This window comes from Schistocerca gregaria, chromosome 9 (assembly GCF_023897955.1).
Source record: "Schistocerca gregaria isolate iqSchGreg1 chromosome 9, iqSchGreg1.2, whole genome shotgun sequence".
NCBI classification, from domain to species: domain Eukaryota; kingdom Metazoa; phylum Arthropoda; class Insecta; order Orthoptera; family Acrididae; genus Schistocerca; species Schistocerca gregaria.
The window spans coordinates 209,975,271-209,997,832 of NC_064928.1; the positions used below are offsets into that span (position 1 = coordinate 209,975,271).

At 44.3% G+C, this 22,562-nt stretch overlaps 1 protein-coding gene across 6 annotated transcripts in view; it reads right to left on the reverse strand.

Annotated features, from left to right (window-relative positions):
- Positions 1 to 22,562, reverse strand: part of LOC126291618 (echinoderm microtubule-associated protein-like 2) — a 552,411-nt gene that overhangs the window by 304,025 nt on the left and 225,824 nt on the right. For all 6 annotated transcript variants that reach the window (XM_049985164.1, XM_049985165.1, XM_049985159.1 and 3 more), the window contains exon 2: positions 18,180 to 18,269. In XM_049985164.1, the coding sequence (XP_049841121.1) occupies positions 18,180 to 18,234 (55 nt within the window). In that variant the 5' untranslated portion in view covers positions 18,235 to 18,269. The remainder of the gene's footprint in view (positions 1 to 18,179; positions 18,270 to 22,562) is intronic.

Genomic DNA, 22,562 nt, shown 5'->3' on the forward strand with positions numbered 1-22,562 from the left:
GGTTCGTATGCCAGAGAGGGCGTCTCCAGACATGTTTTTGCCCTGGAATCTCACTGGAAAAGAATTGTATTCGGTGACGAATGCAGCTTTGAACAGAGCCCCCATGACCAGACTGCGGTGGGCCACCAACCTGAGTCTCACCAGCGCCGCGCAGGATAGCCGTGCGGTCTTAGGCGCCTTGACACGGTTCGCGCGGCACCCTCCCCACCCCCGTCGAAGATTCGAGTCCTCCCTCGGGCATGGGTGTGTCTGTTGTCCGGAGTGTGAGTTAGATTAAGTAGCGTGTAGGCTTAAGGACCGATCACCTCAGCAGTTTGGTCTCATAAGACCTTACGACAAATTTAAAAAAAAAAAAAATTAATCTCACCAGCCATACTGCTCCAGGAGTGGTGGTCTGGGGTGAAATTTCTTTGTTTGACATCCGCGACACCCTTACAGCGCACCGATACGTCGATGATACTCCACGACCCCAGTTTTTTTTAAACTTGTCATATGTTTGTCTCTACAGGAACATCACGTCTACCGATTTCCGTCCCATTCGCTTAAATCCTTCTGGTTTGTCTTTTTCTTTTGCCTTAGATAGTATTATAACATGTACTGTAATTCTGTTCCCACAGAATGGTTTGGGAATGGACGCAAGCTCGAAAAGTTCGAAACTGATCACCATCAATAAATAAAGGAGACTTCGTAATGGGAGTTATGACGGCACTCCAAACATTTATTGTTGTAAAAACAAAGTAGAGGCCCGATGTCGCCTCCGGTATGCTCTCTGCTCTCCAATCATGTAGGGTATTGACGTTGAGGATCATGGTTCAAATGGCTCTAAGCACTACGGAACTTAACATCTGAGCTCATCAGTCCCCTAGACCCAGAACTACATAAACATAACTAACTTAAAGACATCACACACATCGATGCCCGAGGCAGGTTTCGAACCTGCGACCGTAGCACCAGCGCGGTTTGGGACTGAAGCGCCTCTAACCGCTCGGTCACAGCGGCCGGCGAGGATCAAGTATCAGTTCCTTCACCAGTCGGCTAGTCTATGAAAATAAAAATGGTTCAAATGGCTCTGAGCAGTATGGGACTTAACTTCTGAGGTCATCAGTCCCCTAGAACTTAGAACTACTTAAACCTAACCAACCTAAGGACATCACACACATCCATGCCCGAGGCAGGATTCGAACCTGCGACCGTAGCGCTCACGCAGTTCCAGACTGTAGCGCCTAGAATCGCTCGCCCACTCTGTGAAAATATTCCTGCATTTTGGCACAGTATATTTCATGTTTTTTTTTCTTTTTTTTTTTTTGGAGTTTCCCTCGAACGTATTGGTCACAACTAAAGAATCTCTGGAGGAATGCTTGGTACTCATCAGACAGGCTTTGGACTTCAACAGTACCAACTTCGAATGGCATGCCGCGTAGGCCGCGAAAGGAATCACTTCACCAATTCAGTACGGTTAATACCACTGTCTAGCCGGCCGCGGTCGCCGAGCGGTTCTAGGCGCTTCAGTCCGGAACCACCCGACTGCTACGGTCGCAGGTTCGAATCCTACCTCGGGCAAAGATGTGTGTGATGTCCTTAGGTTAGTTAGGCTTAAGTAGTTCTAAGTTCTAGGGGCCTGATGACCTCAGATGTTAAGTCCCATAGTGCTCAGAGCTATTTTGAACAACACTGTTTCCATGGTGCACAAGCTGTTTCTTCTAAGAGTGTCCACAGCTGTGGTCTAGTGTCGATCCTCTGGAGGACGGGGTGCCGGGTTCGATTCCCGCCCGAGTTGAGGACTTTTTCTGCCCGGGGACTGGGTGTTTGTGTTGTCCTCATCGTTTCATCATCATCATTCGTGACAGTGGCTAGACTGGGCTGAGTAAAAAAAATTGGACTGAGTAAAAATTGGGACTTTGTATGGGCGCTGATGACCGCACAGTTGAGCACCCCACAAACCAAACATCATCAACATCATCTCCTAAGAGTTGTCAACCTGATTTTCTTTGGTGTTTCTCGCGGTATTTGCTATTTCGTCTTTGCAATGTGTAGCTGGAGTCGCTCCACAAAAATACTGCTCGTCACGTCTTTCATACAACATCCGGTGTCGCTGGAACATATCGGTTGCAAACAAAATGAATTTTAAAACGGAATTTTATCTCTCCATTCTATAGAGCTGTTACAAATTAGTGTTGTCCTGCACCTGGATCTGAACTGCAGAATAGTCGTGTAGGTTAAGATGGTGTGCTTAAGCGGTCTCTCTCGCTCTCTCTCTTTCTCTCTCTCTCTTACAAACACACACACACACACACATACACACACACACACACACACACACACACACACACACACACACACACACACACACACACACACCAGTAAGAAAAGCAGAGAAGCGTGTCGACAGCACCTGATGCTCCTGAAAGGGCAATCACTGAAATGCCACGAGCGCATTTGCGACCTCAGGGCGCGACTTACTTTGTGGCCTGAGAAGACAACAGGCCAGTGGCGGGTGCTGCCGCACCCGCTGCTGGACACACGCAGCACACACAGAGGTGAGTCACGCCACACAACGGCTCTTCCGCCGGTAAGTCTCTCCCTGAGAACCGTACCACGACACGTTCCAGAATAACCGTGTCATGACAACCAATAGCGTCATGCAGTGCACGTCGCGCGTTATGTCACCACGACACGAGACGCCGCTCACGTTTAAAATTATTTCATTTCCTCCCTGAATACCGTACCGCTCAAATTCAATGACCCACATTTTAAGCAGAAACTACACTACTGGCCATTAAAACTGCTACACCAAGAAGAACTGCAGATGATAAACGGGTATTCATTGGACAAATATATTTTACCAGAACTGACATGTGATTACATTTTCACGCAATTTGGGTGCATAAATCCTGAGAAATCAGTACCCAGAACAACCACTCCTGGCCGTAATAACGGTCTTGGTACACCTGGGAATTGAGTCAAACAGAGCTTGGATGGCGTGTACAGGTACAGCTGCCCTTGCAGCTTCAACACGATACCACATTTAATCAAGAGGAGTGACTGGCGTATTGTGACGAGCCAGTTCCTTGGGCACCATTGACAAGTTGTTTACAATTGGTGATAGATCTGGAGAATGTGCTGGCCAGGGCAGCACTTGAATATTTTCTGTATGCAGAAAGACTCGTACAGGACCAGCAACATGCGGTCGTGCATTATCCTGAAGAAATGTAGGGTTTCGCAGGGATCGAATGAAGGGTAGAGCCACGGGTCGCAACACATCTGAAATGTAACGTCCACTGTTCAAAGTGTCGCCAATTAGAACAAGAGGTGACCGAGACATGTAATCAATGGCACCCCATACTATCACGCCGGGTGATACGTCAGTATGGCGATGAGGAATACACGCTTCCATTGTGCGTTCACCGCGATGTCGCAAACACGGACACGAGAAAATGGTTTTGCCATTCGTGCACCCAGGTTCGTCGTTTAGTACACCATCGCAGGCGCTCCTGAATGTGTTGCAGCGTCGAGGGTAACCGCAGCTATGATCTCCGAGCTGATAGTCCATGCTGCCACAAACTTCGTCGAACTGTTCGTACAGATAGTTGTTGTCTTGCAAACGTCCCCATCGAGACGTGGCTGCACGATCCGTTGCAGCCATGCTGATAAGATGCCTGTCATCTCGACTGCTAGTGATTTGAGGCCGTTGGGATCCATCACGGCTTTGCGTATTACGCTCTTGAATCCACCGATTCCATATTCTGCTAACAGTCATTGGATCTCGACCAACGCGAGCAGCAACGTCGCGATACGATAAACCGCAATCGCGATGGCTAGAATCCGACCTTTATCAAAGTCGGCAACGTGATGATACGCATTTCTCCTCCTTACACGAGGCATCGCAACAACGTTTCACCAGGCAACGCCGGTCAACTGCTGTTTGTGTGTGAGAAATCGGTTGGAAACTTTCCTCATGTCAGCATGTTGTAGGTGTCGCCACCAGCGCCAACCTTGTGTGAATGCTCTGAGAAGCTAATCATTTGCATATCACAGCATCTTGTTCCTGTCGGTTAAGTTTCGCGTCCGTAGCACGTCATCTTCGTGGTGTCGCAATTTACATCGCCAGTAGTGTACATTCATTTCGTAATTGATGTTGCATTGTAACAAACCATTATCTAAGTAGCCCCTCTGACATCGACTGCTTGATACATACTTTCTCCGTACCAGTACCGGTTCGACAGCATATTTCTACATGGGCGACATATAATTTGACGTCCCCCCTCCTTCAGACATCAGTTGCCTTTATTTGGCCGTTGGTAAGGTCATTAAAAATAAATCTAAACATAGTAAACGTACACTATGTGATCAAAAGTATCCGGACACCCCCAAGAACAAATGTTTCTCATATTAGATGCATCGTGCTGCCACCTAGTGCCAGGTACTCCGTGTCAGCGACCTCAGTAGTCATTAGACATCGTGAAAGAGCTGAATGTGGCGCTCCGCGGAACTCATGGATTTCGAACGAGGTCATGTGATTGGGTGTGACTTGGGTCAAACGTCTGTCTGTGCGCGAGATTTCCACACTCCTAAACGCCGCGCGGGATTAGCCGAGCGGTCTGGTGTGCTGCAGTCATGGACTGTGTGGCTGGTCCCTGCGGAGGTTCGAGTCTGCCTCGGGCATGGGTGTGTGTGTTTGTTCTTAAGATAATTTAGGTTAAATAGTGTGTAAGCTTAGAGCTTATGACCTTAGCAGTTAAATCCCCGTAACATTTCACACACACACACACACACACACACACACACACACACACACACACACACTCCTAAACATCCATAGGTCCACTGTTTCCGATGTGACAGTGAAGTGGATACGTGAAGGGACACGTACAGCACATAAGCGTCCAGGCCGACCTCGCCTGTTGAGTGACAGAGACTGCCGACAGTTGAAGAGGGTCGTAATGTGTAATAGGCAGACATCTATCCAGACCATCACACAGGAATTCCAAACTGGATCAGGCTGCACTGCAAGTAGTAAGACACTTGGGCGGGATGTAAGAAAACGTGGACTTCATGGTCGAGAGGCTGCTCATAAGCCACACATCACGCCGGTAAACACGAAACTATCCCTCTCTTGGTGTATGGAGCGTAAACACTGGACGATTGAACAGTAGAAAAACGTTGTGTGGAGTGAAGAATAACGGTACAAATTGTGGCGATCCGTTGGCAGGGTGTGAGTATGGCGAATGCCCGGTGAACGTCATCTGCCAGCGTGTGTAGTGACAACAGTAAAATTCGGGGGCGGTGGTGTTATGGCGCCGCCGAGTTTTTCATGGAGTGGGGTTGCACCCCTTGTTGTTTTGTGTGTCACTATCACAGCATAGGCCTACATTGATGTATTAAGGAACATTTTGCTTCTCAGTGTTGAAGAGCACTTCGGAGATGGCGATTGCATCATTCAACACGATGGAGCAACTGTTCATAATGCACGGCGGAGTGGTTACACGACAGTAACATCCCTGTAATGGTCTGGCCTGCACAGAGTCCTGTTCTATAGAACACCTTTGGGATGTTTTGGATCGCCGACTTCGTACCAGGCTTCACCGACCGACATCGCCGGTCGTGGTGGCCGTGCGGTTCTAGACGCTACTGTTAGGAACCGCGCGACTGCTACGGTCGCAGGTTCGAATCCTGCCTCGGGCATGGATGTGTGTGATGTCCTTAGGTTAGTTAGGTTCAATTAGTTCTAAGTTCTAGGGGACTGATGACCTCAGATGTTGAGTCCCATAGTGCTCAGAGCCATTTGAACCATTTCGACCGACATCGATAGCTCTCCTCAGTGCAGCACTCCATGAAGAATGGGCTGCCATTTCCATAGAAACCTTCCGGCACCTGATTGAAAGTGTGCTTCTGTGAGTGGAAGGTGTCATCAAGGCTAAGAGTGGGCCAACACCATACTGAATTCCAGCATTACCGATGGAGGGCGCCAGAGACTTGTAAGTCATTTTCAGCCAGGTGTCCGGATATTTTTGGTCATATAGTGTATGAGAAAGCTCTTTACAGGTGACACGCCAAAAAGAGCGAAGAAAAACGGAAAACGTCATTCTGTGCCCTTTTTAGATGTGAGGCTGTGTCGCCTTTTTCTCCTATGGGCCGGCAGCTGTATGCTCCGCAGTGACTGCTGAATGCTTTGGCCATCTATGAGGACGGCGGCAGAGCGCTGGCGCCTACCAGTCGAGACGAGAGGCCTCCAACCCGGCTCAAGATAAACAGATCGATAACGACGCCGCGTCGACGGGCGCATGCGACGATGCTGCGTAGCGCGTGCACTGCTCGCACAGCAGCGCACCGCGGGGCAGCTACCCTGCTGGAGCTTCAGACTGCAGCACCAAGAAGGTGGCGTGCAGCAGATGGAGGTCAGGTCACCACGATGTGTACTGCATGGTTGGATAAGCAAACGACTACATGTCAGCGCAGCCACATAAAGTAGGTACCGGGGACGCCATTTACATTCTTTATACAAGGTGGTCAATTGATCGTGACCGGGCCAAATATCTCACGAAATAAGCGTCCAATGAAAAAACTACAAAGAACGAAACTCGTCTAGCTTGAAGGGGGAAACCAGAAGGCGCTATGGTTGGCCCGCTGGATGGCGCTGCCACAGATCAAACGGATATCAATTGCGTTTTTTAAAATAGGAACCCCCGTTTTTTTATTACATATTCGTGTAGTACGTAAAGAAATACGAATGTTTTAGTTGGACCACTTTTTTCGCTTTGAGATAGATGGCGCTGTAATAGTCTCAAACGTGTAAGTACGTGGTATCACGTAACATTCCTCCAGTGCGGACGGTATTTGCTTCGTGATACATTATCCGTGTTAAAATGGACCGTTTACCAATTGCAGAAAAAGGTCGATATCTTGTTGATCTATGGCTACTTTGATCAAAATGCCCAACGGGCGTGTGCTATGTAAGCTGCTCGGTATCCTGGACGAAATCATCCAAGTGTCAGGACAGTTCGCCGGATAGTTACGTTATTTAAGGAAACAGGAAGTGTTGAGCCACATGTGAAACGTCAACCACGACCTGCAACAAATGATGACGCCCAAGTAGGTGTTTTAGCTGCCGGCGCGGCTAATCCGCACATCAGTAGCAGACAAACTGCGTGAGAATCGGGAATCTCAAAAACGTCGGTGTTGGGAATGCTACATCAACATCGATTGCACCGGTACCATATTTCTATACACCAGGAACTGCATGGCGACGACTTTGAACGTCGTGTACTGCTCTGCCATTGGGCGCAAGAGAAATTACGGGACGATGACAGATTTTTTGCACGCGTTCTATTTAGCGACGAAGCGTCATTCACCAACAGCGGTAACGTAAACCGGCATAATATGCACTATTGGGCAACGGAAAATCCGCGATGGCTGCGACATGTGGAACATCAGGGACCTTGGTGGGTTGACGTATGGTGCTTCATTATGGGATTTTATCCATGCCAATCTAAATGGTGCAATGTATGATGATTTCCTGCGTAGTGTCTACCGATGTTAATACAAAATGTTTCACTGCATGACAGAATGGCGATGTACTTCCAACATGATGGATATCCGGCACATAGCGCGCGTGCGGTTGAAGCGGCATTGAATAGCGTATTTCCTGACAGGTGGATTGGTCGTCGAAGCACCATACCATGGCCCGCACGTTCACCGGATGTCTTTCTGTGGGGAAAGTTGAAGGATATTTGCTATCGTGATCCACCGACAACGCCTGACAACATGTGTCAGCGCATTTTCAACGCATGTGCGAATATTACGGAAGGCCAACTACTCGCTGTTGAGAGGAATGTCGTTACACGTTATGCCAACTGCGTTGAGGTTGACGAACATCATTTTGAGCATTTATTTGCATTATTGTGGTATTTACAGGTAATCATATGTTTGTGACTATTATAGCGCCATCTATCACAACGCGAAAAAAGTGGTCCAATTAAAACATTCATATTTCTTTGCGTACTACACGAATATGAAATTAAAAATTGGGGCTCCTATTTAAAATTAAAAAAAAACGCAGTTGATATCCGTTTGACCTAAGGCAGCTCCATCTAGCGGGCCAACCATAGCGCCACCTGGTTTCCCCCTTCAAGCTAGACGAGTTTCGTCTTTGTAGTTTCTTTGTTTGACGCTTATTTCATGAGATATTTGGCCCGGTCACTATCAATGGAGCACCCTTAACGGAAACTACTTCTTATTCAGAACTCTCACTGAATGGTGGTTGTTGGTGGGGAGGCCGTATCACGCTTATTGTAAGAAGAGAAATGTGTGCCCGCAAGAGTCTGCAATATCGTGTGCTTTGGTCGTTTCCTGAAACTGCTGGTCACGTTGGTCGGGTTGCCACAACTGCCATAACAAAGTGGAATAGATGGCTTCACGTCGGCAACGCCATACAAGACCCCACGTGACTAGCACCCAAGAGGAGAGACACTTTGTTTCCTCGGCAGTACAGAATGGTACAGCCAAGGCAGGAACAAGGCAGTAGGACAAGGACCCACAGTTGGTTGCTGCTGTCTTCTTTGTAAGAATTAACCAATATTTTGCGCACGCTCACGGGCTCAGAATGTCAGTTTTCGACAAGATAGCATGTTGTAATAGTTCCCATATTCCTCTTCACCTATATCACTTAACTGCTCTTGCAACCAAGCTTCAAACTATCTATCTTCTGCAGACATTTTTCACCTCTTAGGAAATCGCTCCGCGCTAAAGCTGCAACATAACACGATTCACACATACAGAGTGGGGCAAATAAAAGTGGGCCAGGTGAGTGAATACGACTGAACGTGAATGTATGCGCGTAACCACACCTCAACGTGACGGAGCAACTGTCCATACAGCCGCCCGAGCCTTGCAGTACGTCTACACAATCTTTACAGTTGACAGAGCTGTTAGCAGAAGTCAGTCTGCACCCTGCCCTATATGGCCAACCAGTTCTCCTCATGTGTCAGTGTGCGACACTTTGTGTCAGAAGCTCTCCAGTCTAGGATTAATCACAACAACCCTGTAGTCTTCAAGAACTGCAGCAAAACATTGCAGATGAGATTGCAACAGTTTCTGCAGTCCAGCTTCGGTCCGCCTTCAACAATTTGCTGAGCAGGGCCCAAAAGTGCCAAGCGATGAATGGCGGTCACTTTCAACGTTTGATATAATCGGGTAAGTTCTGTATCTCCTTTCATCTGCTGTGTTTCTTTTATCCCTGGAACGCTGTTCACCAGACCACTTGTGTTTCCCCCACCCTGTATAATTATGTGCTGTCAAATAAGTATCTCTTTCACCCCATTCTATCGTCTTATGTCTCTGCTCGATGAGAATAACTCACAAGCTGCAAGAATTTAACGAGAAAATTCCCAACTAAGAATGGGACTGACATTCACAAAAGAAATGTATGTTTACTTTCATATACTTAGTCACTATCATTATTATTATTATTATTATTATTATTATTATCATTATTATTATCATTATTATTCTTGATTGTTATAATTATTTTTATTGTTATAATTATCATTGTACTACTGTTATAATCTCAATTTTTTGTTTAACATAAATACTGCATAATACGTTAAATGTCCTTAATGTTATTTAGAAACTGTAACTCGTTCAATCTGAGTATGGCTGGTTAGGTGTAAGAGAGGGCCTGAAGGCCCTAATCTTGCCAGGTAAAATAAATGCATAAAATAAATTAAATAAAATTAAAAAAATAAAAAAAAGTAATTGAAACCAAAATATAGAGTCATTAGAAACATGTGGTCTACTGGAGTTACTTAATTATCAAACGTAATAGAAGCATGTGATATTCCACTCACCCAATTTCGAGCTCAGCTTTAAATAATATACTTTAGCGCTAGACTGACGAAGTAAAACAGTTTGTCAGTTGTTGCTTTACACACGGCAGGTATTAAGATCAAGATACTTAAGAAGGGAGAACGTGATTTATTGCATTGCTACCGATTCATTCTTTAAAATGAACGATGGGTCTAAAAGACTGATGATCGGGGTTAAGGTTTTTTTTCTTTCAAAGAACAACATGACTTTTAGCGATGTTACACAGCGGACGGCGGTCCCTTTTCGCGGAAAAGTTTGTATTCTGTTGCCATAAGAGCACTTAGCATTACGTCGGGAGTGCAACTCAATACAAAGTGAAATACGGCTACGTGTCTCCCATATTCACTGTTTCTTCCGTGCAATTTGTGCGAAAAAGCACCGCCTGCGAACAGCTACGAAGCAACCCGCAGAACTCTGCTGCTGGGCGGGTAAGCGGCCTTTCCCGGCGCAAGCGCTTCGCCAGTCCTGGCAATGTGCCTGGTGGTAACCTTTAGCTGGCAGCTCCCAAGCTTTATAGCGGCCGCAGAAAGCGAGCTAACATTTCATGTCACTCGGTAAAATTGTAGCTTCAGCCGTAACAAATGTAACAGCGTCCTCTATACTCACTATGGTCAATGATGAACCACTAACGAAAGTTCGCTGTCTACAAATAAAAAAAGAAGGATTTTAGTCAAGCAGAGAAAAACGCTCCTCTTGAGAAGTAGTCGTGACGCAGTGGGCGAGGTTCAAATCCCAAAAGAAAATATATAACGTAGCAGTGAGTGTGAATGTCTATTTTGTTTGGGTATCCATACTTAAAAAAAGCTTTCCAAGCAGTTTCAACACAATCTGCACAGGTAGTCCTTTCAAAACAAGGCACTGGTCTAGGTTGTGTTGCTAAATTAAAGGATATATACATCGTCATCAACAGGAGTAGCTACTGCTGGTTCCGCTTGATGTTGCACACTGACAGGTCGGACGTCGGAGAGTGATCATGAAAAAGGGAGTGATCGGCAATACAATCCTTGCCAAAGATAACGTACCTCTGGTCGGAACGTTAGGAACAACAGCAACATGGAACAGGGTCATACAGCTCGGAAGATTCACGAGTAACTAAAACATATCGATTTCTCATCTGGCATAGTTATGACATTAACTGACATAGTTGTGCGAAACCGTTACAGAGGACTCCACTACACACTATTTCCTCCACAAAGGTGTCTGGAATATGTGATGCATCATAATGAAAAATTGTAAGCATATAGCAACTAATGAGGTTGGTTAATAATGCCCAAGGGGGCGAAATTGGCTAATAGCTAAGTCATGAAATAAAATAAAGTGGTTATTTCAAAACTAGAACAGCCTACCGATACGCAGGGAAACAACTTCTCTCAAGAAACCCACAGCGACTCTGAACCCCTACTATAAAGTTCCAATTAAGGAAATGTAAAGCCAATATGAAAGCTGCTAACTTTATATGTTAGCGGTTAAACTCCGTTAACATTCTATGTAATTGTGACGTAGTCACGCCGGAAGAATTCGACAATATTGCAAATCAGTAGGAGTATCGAACAATTGCTGTATTGGTAACTAAGTAAAAAGCCACCAGCTGCACACTGACAGGTCGGACGTCGGAGAGTGATCATGAAAAAGGGAGTGATCGGCAATACAATCCTTGCCAAAGATAACGTACCTCTGGTCGGAACGTTAGGAACAACAGCAACATGGAACAGGGTCATACAGCTCGGAAGATTCACGAGTAACTAAAACATATCGATTTCTCATCTGGCATAGTTATGACAATAATCAGTGACTTTATTTGACGCGTTTTTTTGGTAGAACCCATCATCAGATTGTCTTCAAATTAGAAATGCATACCAAATAACGAAAAATATAACTATACAAAGAATATATAAGAGAATGAAGCTACAAGTATTGTCAAAATTAAACAGCTGAAATACACACCATGAATATCTTGATCAGATATATAAAGACAGTACGTAACAAACAAAGCCGTCGAGGCAGACTAAGTAACTAGCTACAACGCAATAACTGGAACCAGAGGGCGGTGATGAATACGAAAGTAGTGCCATGTAGCAACAAAAGCAGAAAATTATTTTCATAGGGAATGTACTATATACAAACTTAAAAAATTTTACAGAAGGTTACAAAGTGTGAATAACAAAATGGCTCTAAGCGCTATGGGACTTAACATCTGTGGTCCTCAGTCCCCTAGACTTAGACGTATTTAAACCCAACTAACCTGAGGACATGACACACATCCATGCCCGAGGCAGGATTCGAACCTGCGACCGTAGCAGCAGCGAGGTTCCAGACTGAAGCTCCTAGAACCGCTCGGCCACAGCGGCCGGCAGTGCGAGTAATAAAATGTAGAAAGAATACAAATTTACTGTTGCATAAAAAATACCATCGACTAAAAGTGACTTACATGTAAACAAACAGGTAAACACAATAAAAATTCCAGAGCACTTACATAAGTTCAAACCTCCGTATGGTACATGAATCTTTTATTCTGTTCATCTGTGAGTTTACATATACATCACTTCTGTCTGTGGAACTTTCATGCAATAGTAAATTTCCATTCATCATTCATTTTATTATTCACACTCCATAAACTTTTGTAATTGTTTAATTTTGTGTACTGAAATATACTTCTTATGAAAAATAAAAAAATCTGCTTTTCTCGCTACATGGCGCTACTTTCGTATTTATCACCGCCTTGTGGGGGCTTAAAATATCTTTTTGTTTATTGCGTTCTAGCTAGTCCGTCCGCCATGACAATTTGTTACATTCTGACTTTATATATGATAAAGACGTTTATGTTGTGTATATCAGGTGCTTAATTTGGACCGTATTTGTCGCTTCATACTCATGTATATTCTTTGTATAGTTTCACTCTCCGTTAGTTGTTATGTATTTTTGTTTTGCAGACAATCTGATGGTGGGTTCTATTCGAAACGCCGCAATTAAAGTCACTGGTTTATCAGCCGGTGGCTTCTCATTTAGTCACCAGTACAGCAGTTGTGTAGTAGGCCTACGTCTGAAGATGTCAAAATAAGTTCCGCACGGAACGTTACGGGAAAGAAAGTTTCATGGATCACGACCGAACAACATGGAAAATTCACCAGAAAACATAGTCTGTTTTTTTTCTTACATTCTCTGAAAACGGACGATTCTCCCTAAATTTTAAGGAAACGCACTATAATCAGTTCTGTACAATAATGAGATTACTAAGGCTGTCTTGGACTGTGGGAATATTATGTTGGTTTAATCGATGAGAGGACCTCTTTGAAATTATTTATGAAATATTTGTTGGACAATTCTGTTTGTTAATTCAGAACGAGATCAGGAAAATTGTTCTTACATATATGAGTCTCAGTACCTTACAGAACATTTGTTACGTCACCCTTACCTGTAATGTATGTGATCTGCAGGTTGTTTTCTTTATGGTCTTAGGTTAAAATTTTCTGAAAGTTGGATAGGAAAGGCTGACTTGCTTAAGTAATTAAGTCGTCCAGCATCTGGGTGTTCCTTACACCTTGCTTCAGAAGTTCTAGCTGTTTGGCCAACGTATAATTTTGGACAGTTATTACAGTTCACTTTATAGCTTCCTGATCTTTAAAAGTTGTTTCATAAGAAATTTTTTTACAATTTTTCTACGAATATTGTATAAGCTACCTGTACCTTTATCGTATAATTCACATTTAAATAAAACAAAGTGGTATATTAAACTATTACTATTTACAATATAAAATGCAACTATAGATTCCATGTTCAAACTTAGCTTTATCACTAGAACAAAAAAGTTACCTTATAGTGTTTATGTACTGTACTCAGTGTTTGGTACTGTTTCTTTACGTTTCTTTGTATGAGTTATCCAAACCATTCAGCATACTGGAAATTATTGAATAAACAGTAATTCTCTTTTAAAATATTTAAATTAATTCCGTTGCAGTGGTAAAGACGTGTTTTAGTACGTCCACACTATTTCAGAAAAACGGTAATCTAACATCTTTACCACTGGAACACCTTTGAACATATGGTTTGTGTTACTCACATGAAGCAGGACCATCTTTTTTAAATGTCTATCGTGTGTGCTGCCATCAGAAAGAGTAGTAGTGTGGTGTAAAATATATCTCTTTATCACCTCAGTATTCAATGTCCAAAATATAGAACAAAATGATTTAAACACAAATATGTATATATTCCAGGCCACTGTAGATACCTTGCAAATAACAAAGGCGTAAAGTGTATGGCAGGAAAAAATTGTTTCATTCAGTTATGATCAGACAGATCTAAAGTAATAATCACCAACATAATATTACACGCAACTCAGGACGATAGGATAAGAAATAGTTAACAGTGATATTGGACTCAATTTTCAGATCTTAATTCGTGCTACAAATGATGTGAAAGCCGTCTTGTTTCAAACAATGCGCAGTGCCACACCCCCTTTTCTACACGTTTTGTCCTTCTTTGCGATCTTTTATTATCTCCTGCCGTCAGGGAAGCATCTGAAGAGTATAGAAGGCCATGAGCTCATTCATGATGCCATTAATTCCGATTTATTAAAGAAATACACACATGGTGGTACGCAAAAGACGAACGAAATATGTAATAACCTCATTTAGAAGAGATACCCAAAGGCAATGTTTTGCTTATCTACTGTTGTCAAAATTATTTAATATGATTCTTGCCTCATGTTCCGTGATGGTAACACTGAAAGATTCAGAACTGTCTCGACACTAGGATTGGTGCAGGTTGCTTCATTAAAGACCTACTGAAGAGGATAGATAATGTGCATATTTCCAGTTCTGAAATGTCAGTCAGTGATATTGCCAGGAGGATAAGACTAGAGGAACAGAGCTTCGCGAATACCAAGAAGACCAATTGAACGGCTATGCTAACAGTGAGGTACTTGTTTGTGGCAAACATGCTAATAAAATCTTGTTTTGGCGATTTCTGCGTCTTTCAGTTTACAGTGTATAAGGAACATTTTCTGCCGATCCGTTGCACATAAAAAGGCGAAATTTGCTACAGATTTTCTACATAATGTAACAACTTCTTGCACTACAAAAGTCTTCAAAATGTGTTACTTTCAAACATATATAAATTTTTGTGAACTGAAAATTGTTATGTATCACATAAATTAAAAAAATTAAAAAACAGATATTAAAAAACTTGTACAAAGGTTCTTTTATTTTATTACTGAGAATAACCTGCTCTGTTGTGAAAGTGGTAAATAAAGCAACCTTTCAGAAAATGTTCCTCGTGTGGTAATAGGTGTTCTAAAAGCTAAACGCTCGGGTCGAATGATTTGACAAAAATAGAATGAAAAAATTTCATATTACAGCTTAATGATAAGATGAGCAAAATTTGGTTCAATTATCTCTCAAGTTACAATAGCTTATATGTAACTGCGCATTTTTTCATACGTCCTCTCATCGACATACCATACAAAATATGAATACTCCGTTGGAATCGTGTGTCGTGCATAGTTGACACAATTTTTGCAGCCTACACAGATCAGATTGATCTGTCACTGGTGTCTAGGTACACTCCGCATTAACGTTGACTTGTTTTGAAATAACAAGTTTGTCGTGTGTGTTGTGCGCAACAGCAGTTCCTGTCAGCAGCTAGTAGCCTGGAATGCAGGCAGCCCGCAACACAGAGCTGCAGAGCAGATAACATCGTCGGTGTGCGCAGGGGTTTCGCTATCTACAACGAACTCGGAAGATACAACGAAATGTTGACGTGACTTCCACGTTTTTTAGTGACAAAGGGGAATTTCAAGGCCACTAAAAATATACACAAGTAGTATAACTACAGCAAAGCTAAAATTTTTTGTTCTTAATGCCTTCGGAACTGAACTACACTTGTCTTCCAAAGTAAGTGGATTATTTATTCTATTGTAAATCCATTAACAAACCACAAATGTTTATCAATCAGATTATTAATTTCGCTCAACAATGAGATATTCAGCACTGAGTAGATGCAGTATACTAAACATACCGTGTGATTACATATGCAGATAGTACAGCCATAATACGAGGGCATTCGGAAAGTAAGGTCCTATGGACAGTAGAATGAAAACACAGTGACAATAAAAAGAAAATTATTTGCAACAGTAAGCCACACCTTCCAGCTACTTCTCTACATAGTCGCCGCTCTGACTGAGGCATTTTTCGTAGCGTTGTGGCAACTTTCCAATAATCTTGACATAGCAGGCAGCAGGCTGTGCATTCTGCCAATTCTTTACGCTGATCTGCAGGCTGTTGTCTGCGCCAAAATGTCTTCACATCCAGCGGTTCAGTGGTACGATGTGTGGTCTGCATGAAATCCGCTGAAATCTCTCAGAGACACTCATATTTGGCGGGAGAAACTATTTCGTAGGCCTATTTGCGTGCTCACTGTGCGCCCAGAACTGGAAAGAGCGACGTGACGCAATGAACGGGCATATTTGAGACACTGTCCAACACATGTGTGCAAAGCTTCGTCGGGGTTTCACTGTGGTCTCCTTTTCATGACTGATTGGATCTCACTGCCCTAAAAGCCATCGTAATTAGCCATGACTGTACTATCTATTTATATAATGACACATTTGGTCTAGTATGCTAACGGCCTTGCCACAGTGCTAACACCGGTTCCCGTCAGATCACCGAAATTAAGCGCTGTCGGGTTGGGCTGGCACCTGGATGGGTGACCGTCTGATTAGCCGAGCGCTGTTGGCAAGCGGGGTGCACTCAGCCGTTGTGAGGCAAACTGAGGAGCTACTTGATGGAGAAGTAGCGGCTCCGGTCTCGGAAACTGACATACAGCCGGGAGAGCGGTGTGGTGAGCACATGTCACTCCAATCCGCATCCAGTGACGCCTGTGGGCTGAGGATGACATGGCGACCGGTCGGTGCCATTGGGTCTTCATGGCCTGTTCGGGAGGAGGTCTAGTACACTGCCTCTACACAGGTCTGAAGGAAGTCAATGTTGACCGAAAGTAATAACTTGATTAACATTTGTAGTTCGTAAGTGGATTTGAAATGAAATAAATATTGCCTGGGTTGATGGAATATCTACATGAAACATATTCGCAGTTGGATAACTGTCAGCTGTATAATGGAATGCGACAGAGAAAATATGTGCTGGACTCGGACTCGAACCCGAATTTCCTGCTTTCTGCATCCAAGCACGACTCGCGGCCAAGCCCAAATTTCCTCATGTCGTCACCCATTGCCTGCAACCTGTACTCGTATATCCATTATGTATGTTCCCATACAGTGCAGACATTTTAACAGAAAGTCGTTTACCCGAGGTCAGCAAATAAATACGAAATTGCAGTACCTTCCTTTGGACATAGGTTTATGGTACCTGGAACAGAGCTGACGTCTGTGATAACAGGACGATAACTAGCTCCCATGGAAACTGAATTAGACATGGTTTTCAAGGCAAGTAGACTAGACCTGGCCTCCATAGAAACTGGACTAGACATGGTTTCCAAGGCAAGTGGACTAGCCCTGGCTTTCATGGAAACTAGACTAGACATGGTTTCCAAGCAAGTGGACTGGACCTGGCCTCTATGGAAACTGGACTAGACATGGTATTCAAAGCAAGTGGATTAGACCTGGCCTGCATGGAAACTGGACGAGACATGTTATCCAAGGCAAGTGGACTAGACCTGGCCTCCATTGTAACTGGACTAGACATGGTTTCCAAGGCAAGTGAACTAGTGCTAGCCTCCATTGTAACTGGACTAGACATGGTTTCCAAGGCAAGTAGACTAGACCTGGCCTCTATGGAAACTGGACTACACATGGTTTCCAAGGCAAGTGGACTAGCCCTGGCTTCCATGGAAACTAGACTAGACATGGTTTCCAAAGCAGGTGGACTAGACCTGGCCTCCATTGTAACTGGACTAGACATGGTTTCTGAGGCAAGTGGACTAGACCTGGCCTCCATGGAAACAGGACTACACATGGTTTCCAAGGCAAGTGGACTAGCGCTGGCCTCCATTGTAACTGGACTAGACATGGTTTCTAAGGCAAGTGGACTAGACCTGGCCTCCATAGAAACTGGACTAGACATGGTTTCCAAGGCAAGTGGACTAGCGCTGGCCTCCATTGTAACTGGACTAGACATGGTTTCCAAGGCAAATGGACTATCCCTGGCTTCCATGGAAACTAGACTAGACATGGTTTCCAAGGCAAGTGGAGAAGCCCTGGTTTCCACGGAATCTGGAGTAGATATGGTCACCAAGGGAACTGGATAGTCCCGGCTATGATGTGAAACGGACTGAAGAAGCCTCCTACGGGAGAAAGACGGACTTACCAGAGGTTGTGGCAGCGCTCCCAGTCGCGGAGCCATGGCGACCGTTGATTCTCATGGGGTCCACCTTGAACGCCGTCTTACGCCTCGCTCCTGCAACCAAACAGATGCATACAGTTATTTCTATGTCCTTCCCCCCAGTGTGTGTCAATAGACACGCATGAATGGTAGGTGACTCACGTGTTCAGTCAATAATAAGCAATATATATATATATATATATATATATATATATATATATATATATATATATATATATATATATATATATATATATATATATAGAATGATACTTTCACTCTACAGCGGAGTGTGCGCTGATATGAAACTTCCTGGCAGATTAAAACTGTGTGCCAGGCCGAGACTCGAACTCGGGACCTTATCCTTTCGCGGGCAAATGCTCTACCAACTGAGCTACCCAAGCACGACTCACGCCCCGTTCTCACAGCTTTACTTCTGCCAGTACCTCGTCTCCTACCTTCCAAACTTTACAGAAGATCTCCTGCGAAACTTGCAGAACTAGCACTCCTGAAAGAAAGGATATTGCGGAGACATGGCTTAGCCACAGTCTGGGGGATGTTTCCAGCATGAGATTTTCACTCTGCAGCGGAGTGTGCGCTGATTTGAAACTTCCTGGCAGATTAAAACTGTGTGCCAGGCCGAGACTCGAACACGGGACCTTTGCCTTTCGCGGGCAAGTGTTCTACCATCAGAGCTACCCTGCAGTCGCACTATCCTCTGTGTCCTCGGTGGCTCAGATGGATAGAGCGTCTGCCATGTAAGCAGGAGATCCCGGGTTCAAGTCCCGTTTGGAGCACACATGTTCAACTGTCCCCGTTGACTTATATCAACGCCTGTATGCAGCTAGGGGTATTCATTTCACTGTAATTTCAAAAATAAACTATAAGTACAAACTAAAATGTTAAAGTATACCAATAAAAACACAAATCTCTACACAGGATGATTCTTATTAACTCCGAAGGGACTTAGGTGACACTGAGACAAGCAAATTAATATGAGATACATAAGTTCGCAAATGTCGGGAAATACCCCAAAAGTGGATGACAAATGTTGAACATGTGACGTCGCCAGATGACGTACGTTCCCACACATCTTATCTGTCTGTCGTACCTGGTCATATTTATTTATTTATTTATTTCATTAACATTACAGAATAACCCACCGCCTTGAAATGCAAGGTGGGTTGGATGCTTCTAAATCCAACAGCAAAGACTTATTATTACAATCTTATTTATATAGTTGGTAATGCTTGTTTAAATAATATAGAGAACATAATATATAAGAATTTCTCTAAGATAACAGAGAATTGAATGCTTTACAATTGTTAAAATCGCTGTACATGATTTATTTCCACCTAGTTGAGGAGAATATAATTTATATAATGCATATGTTAAAAAACTGTAATACAGTAAGTGTGGCCAAAATAAGGTGCAGTATGTAGAAGGAAGTGATATACGAGGGTGGTCTAGAAAGTATGTTCCGATCGGTCGCGAAATGGAAACCACTTGGAAACTCCGATAAAGCTTTGCACAGATGTGTTGGGCAGTGTCTCTAGTATGGCCGTCGATCGTGTCGCATCGCTCTTTTCAGTTTTCAGTTAACAGTGAGCACGTAAAGATGCGCAGGGATTGGCGTCTCCCGCCAAATATGATGGCCTGGTTAGAGATTTCGCCTGCGTCATGCAGCCCATATAACACAACTGTTGAACAGTTCCTTCTTCACGCCAATTCTCGCCCGCACTCTGGAGGGGCAATGAAAACGCTCCAGCAGCGTTTCCGATGAGAAATGTATGATCACCCACATACAGTCCGTAATTGGGTCCCCCTGAGTCTAATTTCTGCTCACAAGATCCGATGGCTATGAAGACAAAATTTTTCTACAGACAACGAGCTGCAGACCAGTGCAGATAACTGGCCGAAAGACAGGCGGATTCTTTCTGTGACGAGGATATTGGAAGGCTGATACAACACAACGACAGAACTCGAAGTTGGAGCAGCGACTATGTAGAGACGTAGGTGGAGGGTGTACCTAACTGTTGCAAATAAAACGTTTTGGTTTTCACTGTGGTTTCCATATCGCTACCTATCGGAACTTACTTTCTGGATAACCCTCGTATATGGGTGTGTAATACATGCTAAGTAGCTTGTTGGTTGATAACAACCTATTTCAGGTGAGAAGGTCTCGATAAAACTTCGAGCTGTTTATGTAGCCATATTGTGTTTGCGTGTATTGACACATAACTCGGAGTGTTGCATGTCAGAACACTACACGATATTCTGTAGTTGGTAGTTGTGGTATACTCTGTGAGATGCCTTACATATGTGCACTTGGTATTATACAGATTAAGTACTGATTGAGCATGCTGATCATACGTACAGCAAAAAAAAGTTTTACATCACCCCGGTTCCCAGAACTCCTGAATATAGACGTTGACTGTGGATATTATATCACAGACACAGTCCCTTTGACTCTTCAGAGATGTCACTAAACCTGTCCAAAGATGTAAATAATCATGCATGAGCAGCGCCTATTAGACGGAGGGGGTCCGACAGCCCATCAGTTCCAGTCATTCCACCAGGAAGGAGGTACACGGCTCGTGTTGTCTGTAGTTCAACCATGCGTAGACGGTCAGTACCGCGGTACGATCGCGTCCGCATTGTTACTTTGTGCCAGGAAGGGCTCTCAACAGGAGAAGTGTCCAGGCGTCTCGTAGTGAACCAAAGCGATGTTGTTCGGACATGGAGGAGAGACAGGAACTGTCGATGACACGCCTCGCTCAGGCCGCACAAGGGCTACTACTGCAGTCAGTGACCGCTACCTACGGATTATGGCTCGGAGGAACCCTGACAGCAACGCCACCATGTTGAATAATGCTATTCGTGCAACCACAGGAGATCGTGTAACGACTCAAAACTGTGCGCAATAGGCTGCATGATGCGCAACTTCACTCCTGACGTGCATGGCGATGTCCATCTTTGTAACCACGACACCATGCAGCGCGGTACAGATGGACCCAACGACACGCTGAATGGACCGCTCAGGATTGGCATCACGGTCTCTTCACCGATGAGTGTCGCATAAAACTTCAACCAGACGATCGTCGGAGACGTGTTTGGAGGCAGCCCGGTCAGGCTGAACGCCTCAGACACACTGTCCACCGAGCGCAGCTGATGTTTTGGGGTGGCATGTGGGGCCGACGTAAGCCGCTGGTGGTCATGGAAGGCGCCGTAACGGCTGTACGATACGTGAATGCCATCCTCCGACAGTGCAACCATATCGGAGGCTTATTGGCGAGGCATTCGTCTTCATGGACGACAATTCGCGCCACCATTGTGCACATCGTGTGAATGACTTCTTTCAGGAAACGACATCGCTCGACTAGAGTGGCCAGCATGTTCTCCAGACATAAACCCTATCGAACATGACTAGGATAGATTGAGAAGTGCTGTTTATGGACGTCGTGAGTCACCAACCACTCTGAGGGATCTAAGCCGAATCGCCATTGAATAGTGAGACAATCTGTACCAACAGTGCCTTGATGAACTTGTGAATAGAATGCCACGACGAAAACAGGCATGCATCAATGCTAGAGGACGTGCTACTGCGTATTAGAGGTATCGATGTGTACAGCAATCTGGACCACTACCTCTGAAGGTCTCGCTGTATGGTGGTACAACGTGGAATGTGTGGTTTTCATAAGCAATAAAAAGGGCGGAAATGATCTTTAAGTTGATCTCTATTCCAATTTTCTGTACTGGTTCCGGAACTCTCGGAACCGAGGTGATGCGAAACTTTTTTTGCTATGTGTGTGTATATCACATATCTCCTGCTGCGCTTATGATAATAATACACTGGTGTGCCGAAATTACGGGCCCTCGCTCGTGTTGGTATTGGAGCCAGGTGGCTGGGATCCTGGCTAAACGATCTATAAAACCTCCGAATTCTGTATCATTGCCGTATTCTTTCTCGAATTAACATTAACATGCTGACGGAAAAAATTCGCTACAACAAGGAGTTGCGAGACGTAAATGAAGGTTGGTAGGTGTGCTTCTACATCTGAAAGATGACGTCTGTTCGGATTTCGCGCCAGTCGCATAAGAGTGGCTCTGCAAGCAGATGGAAATCAGGTTTGCTCTAACAGCGCGTTGCAACGATCGTGAGTGAGTGGTGAGTTGATGTTAGTCAAGAATGCCTTTAAAGCTACAATGACGCCATTATCAACACCTCACTGAGCTTGAACGAGCTTGTGTAATAGGGCAACGAGAACCTGGATGTTCCTTCTCCGATATTGCGGAATATCTTGGCAAGTGTATAGCCGCTACACATGACGGCTGATCGCGGGAATGCTCGGCCGCAAGGAGCCCGGG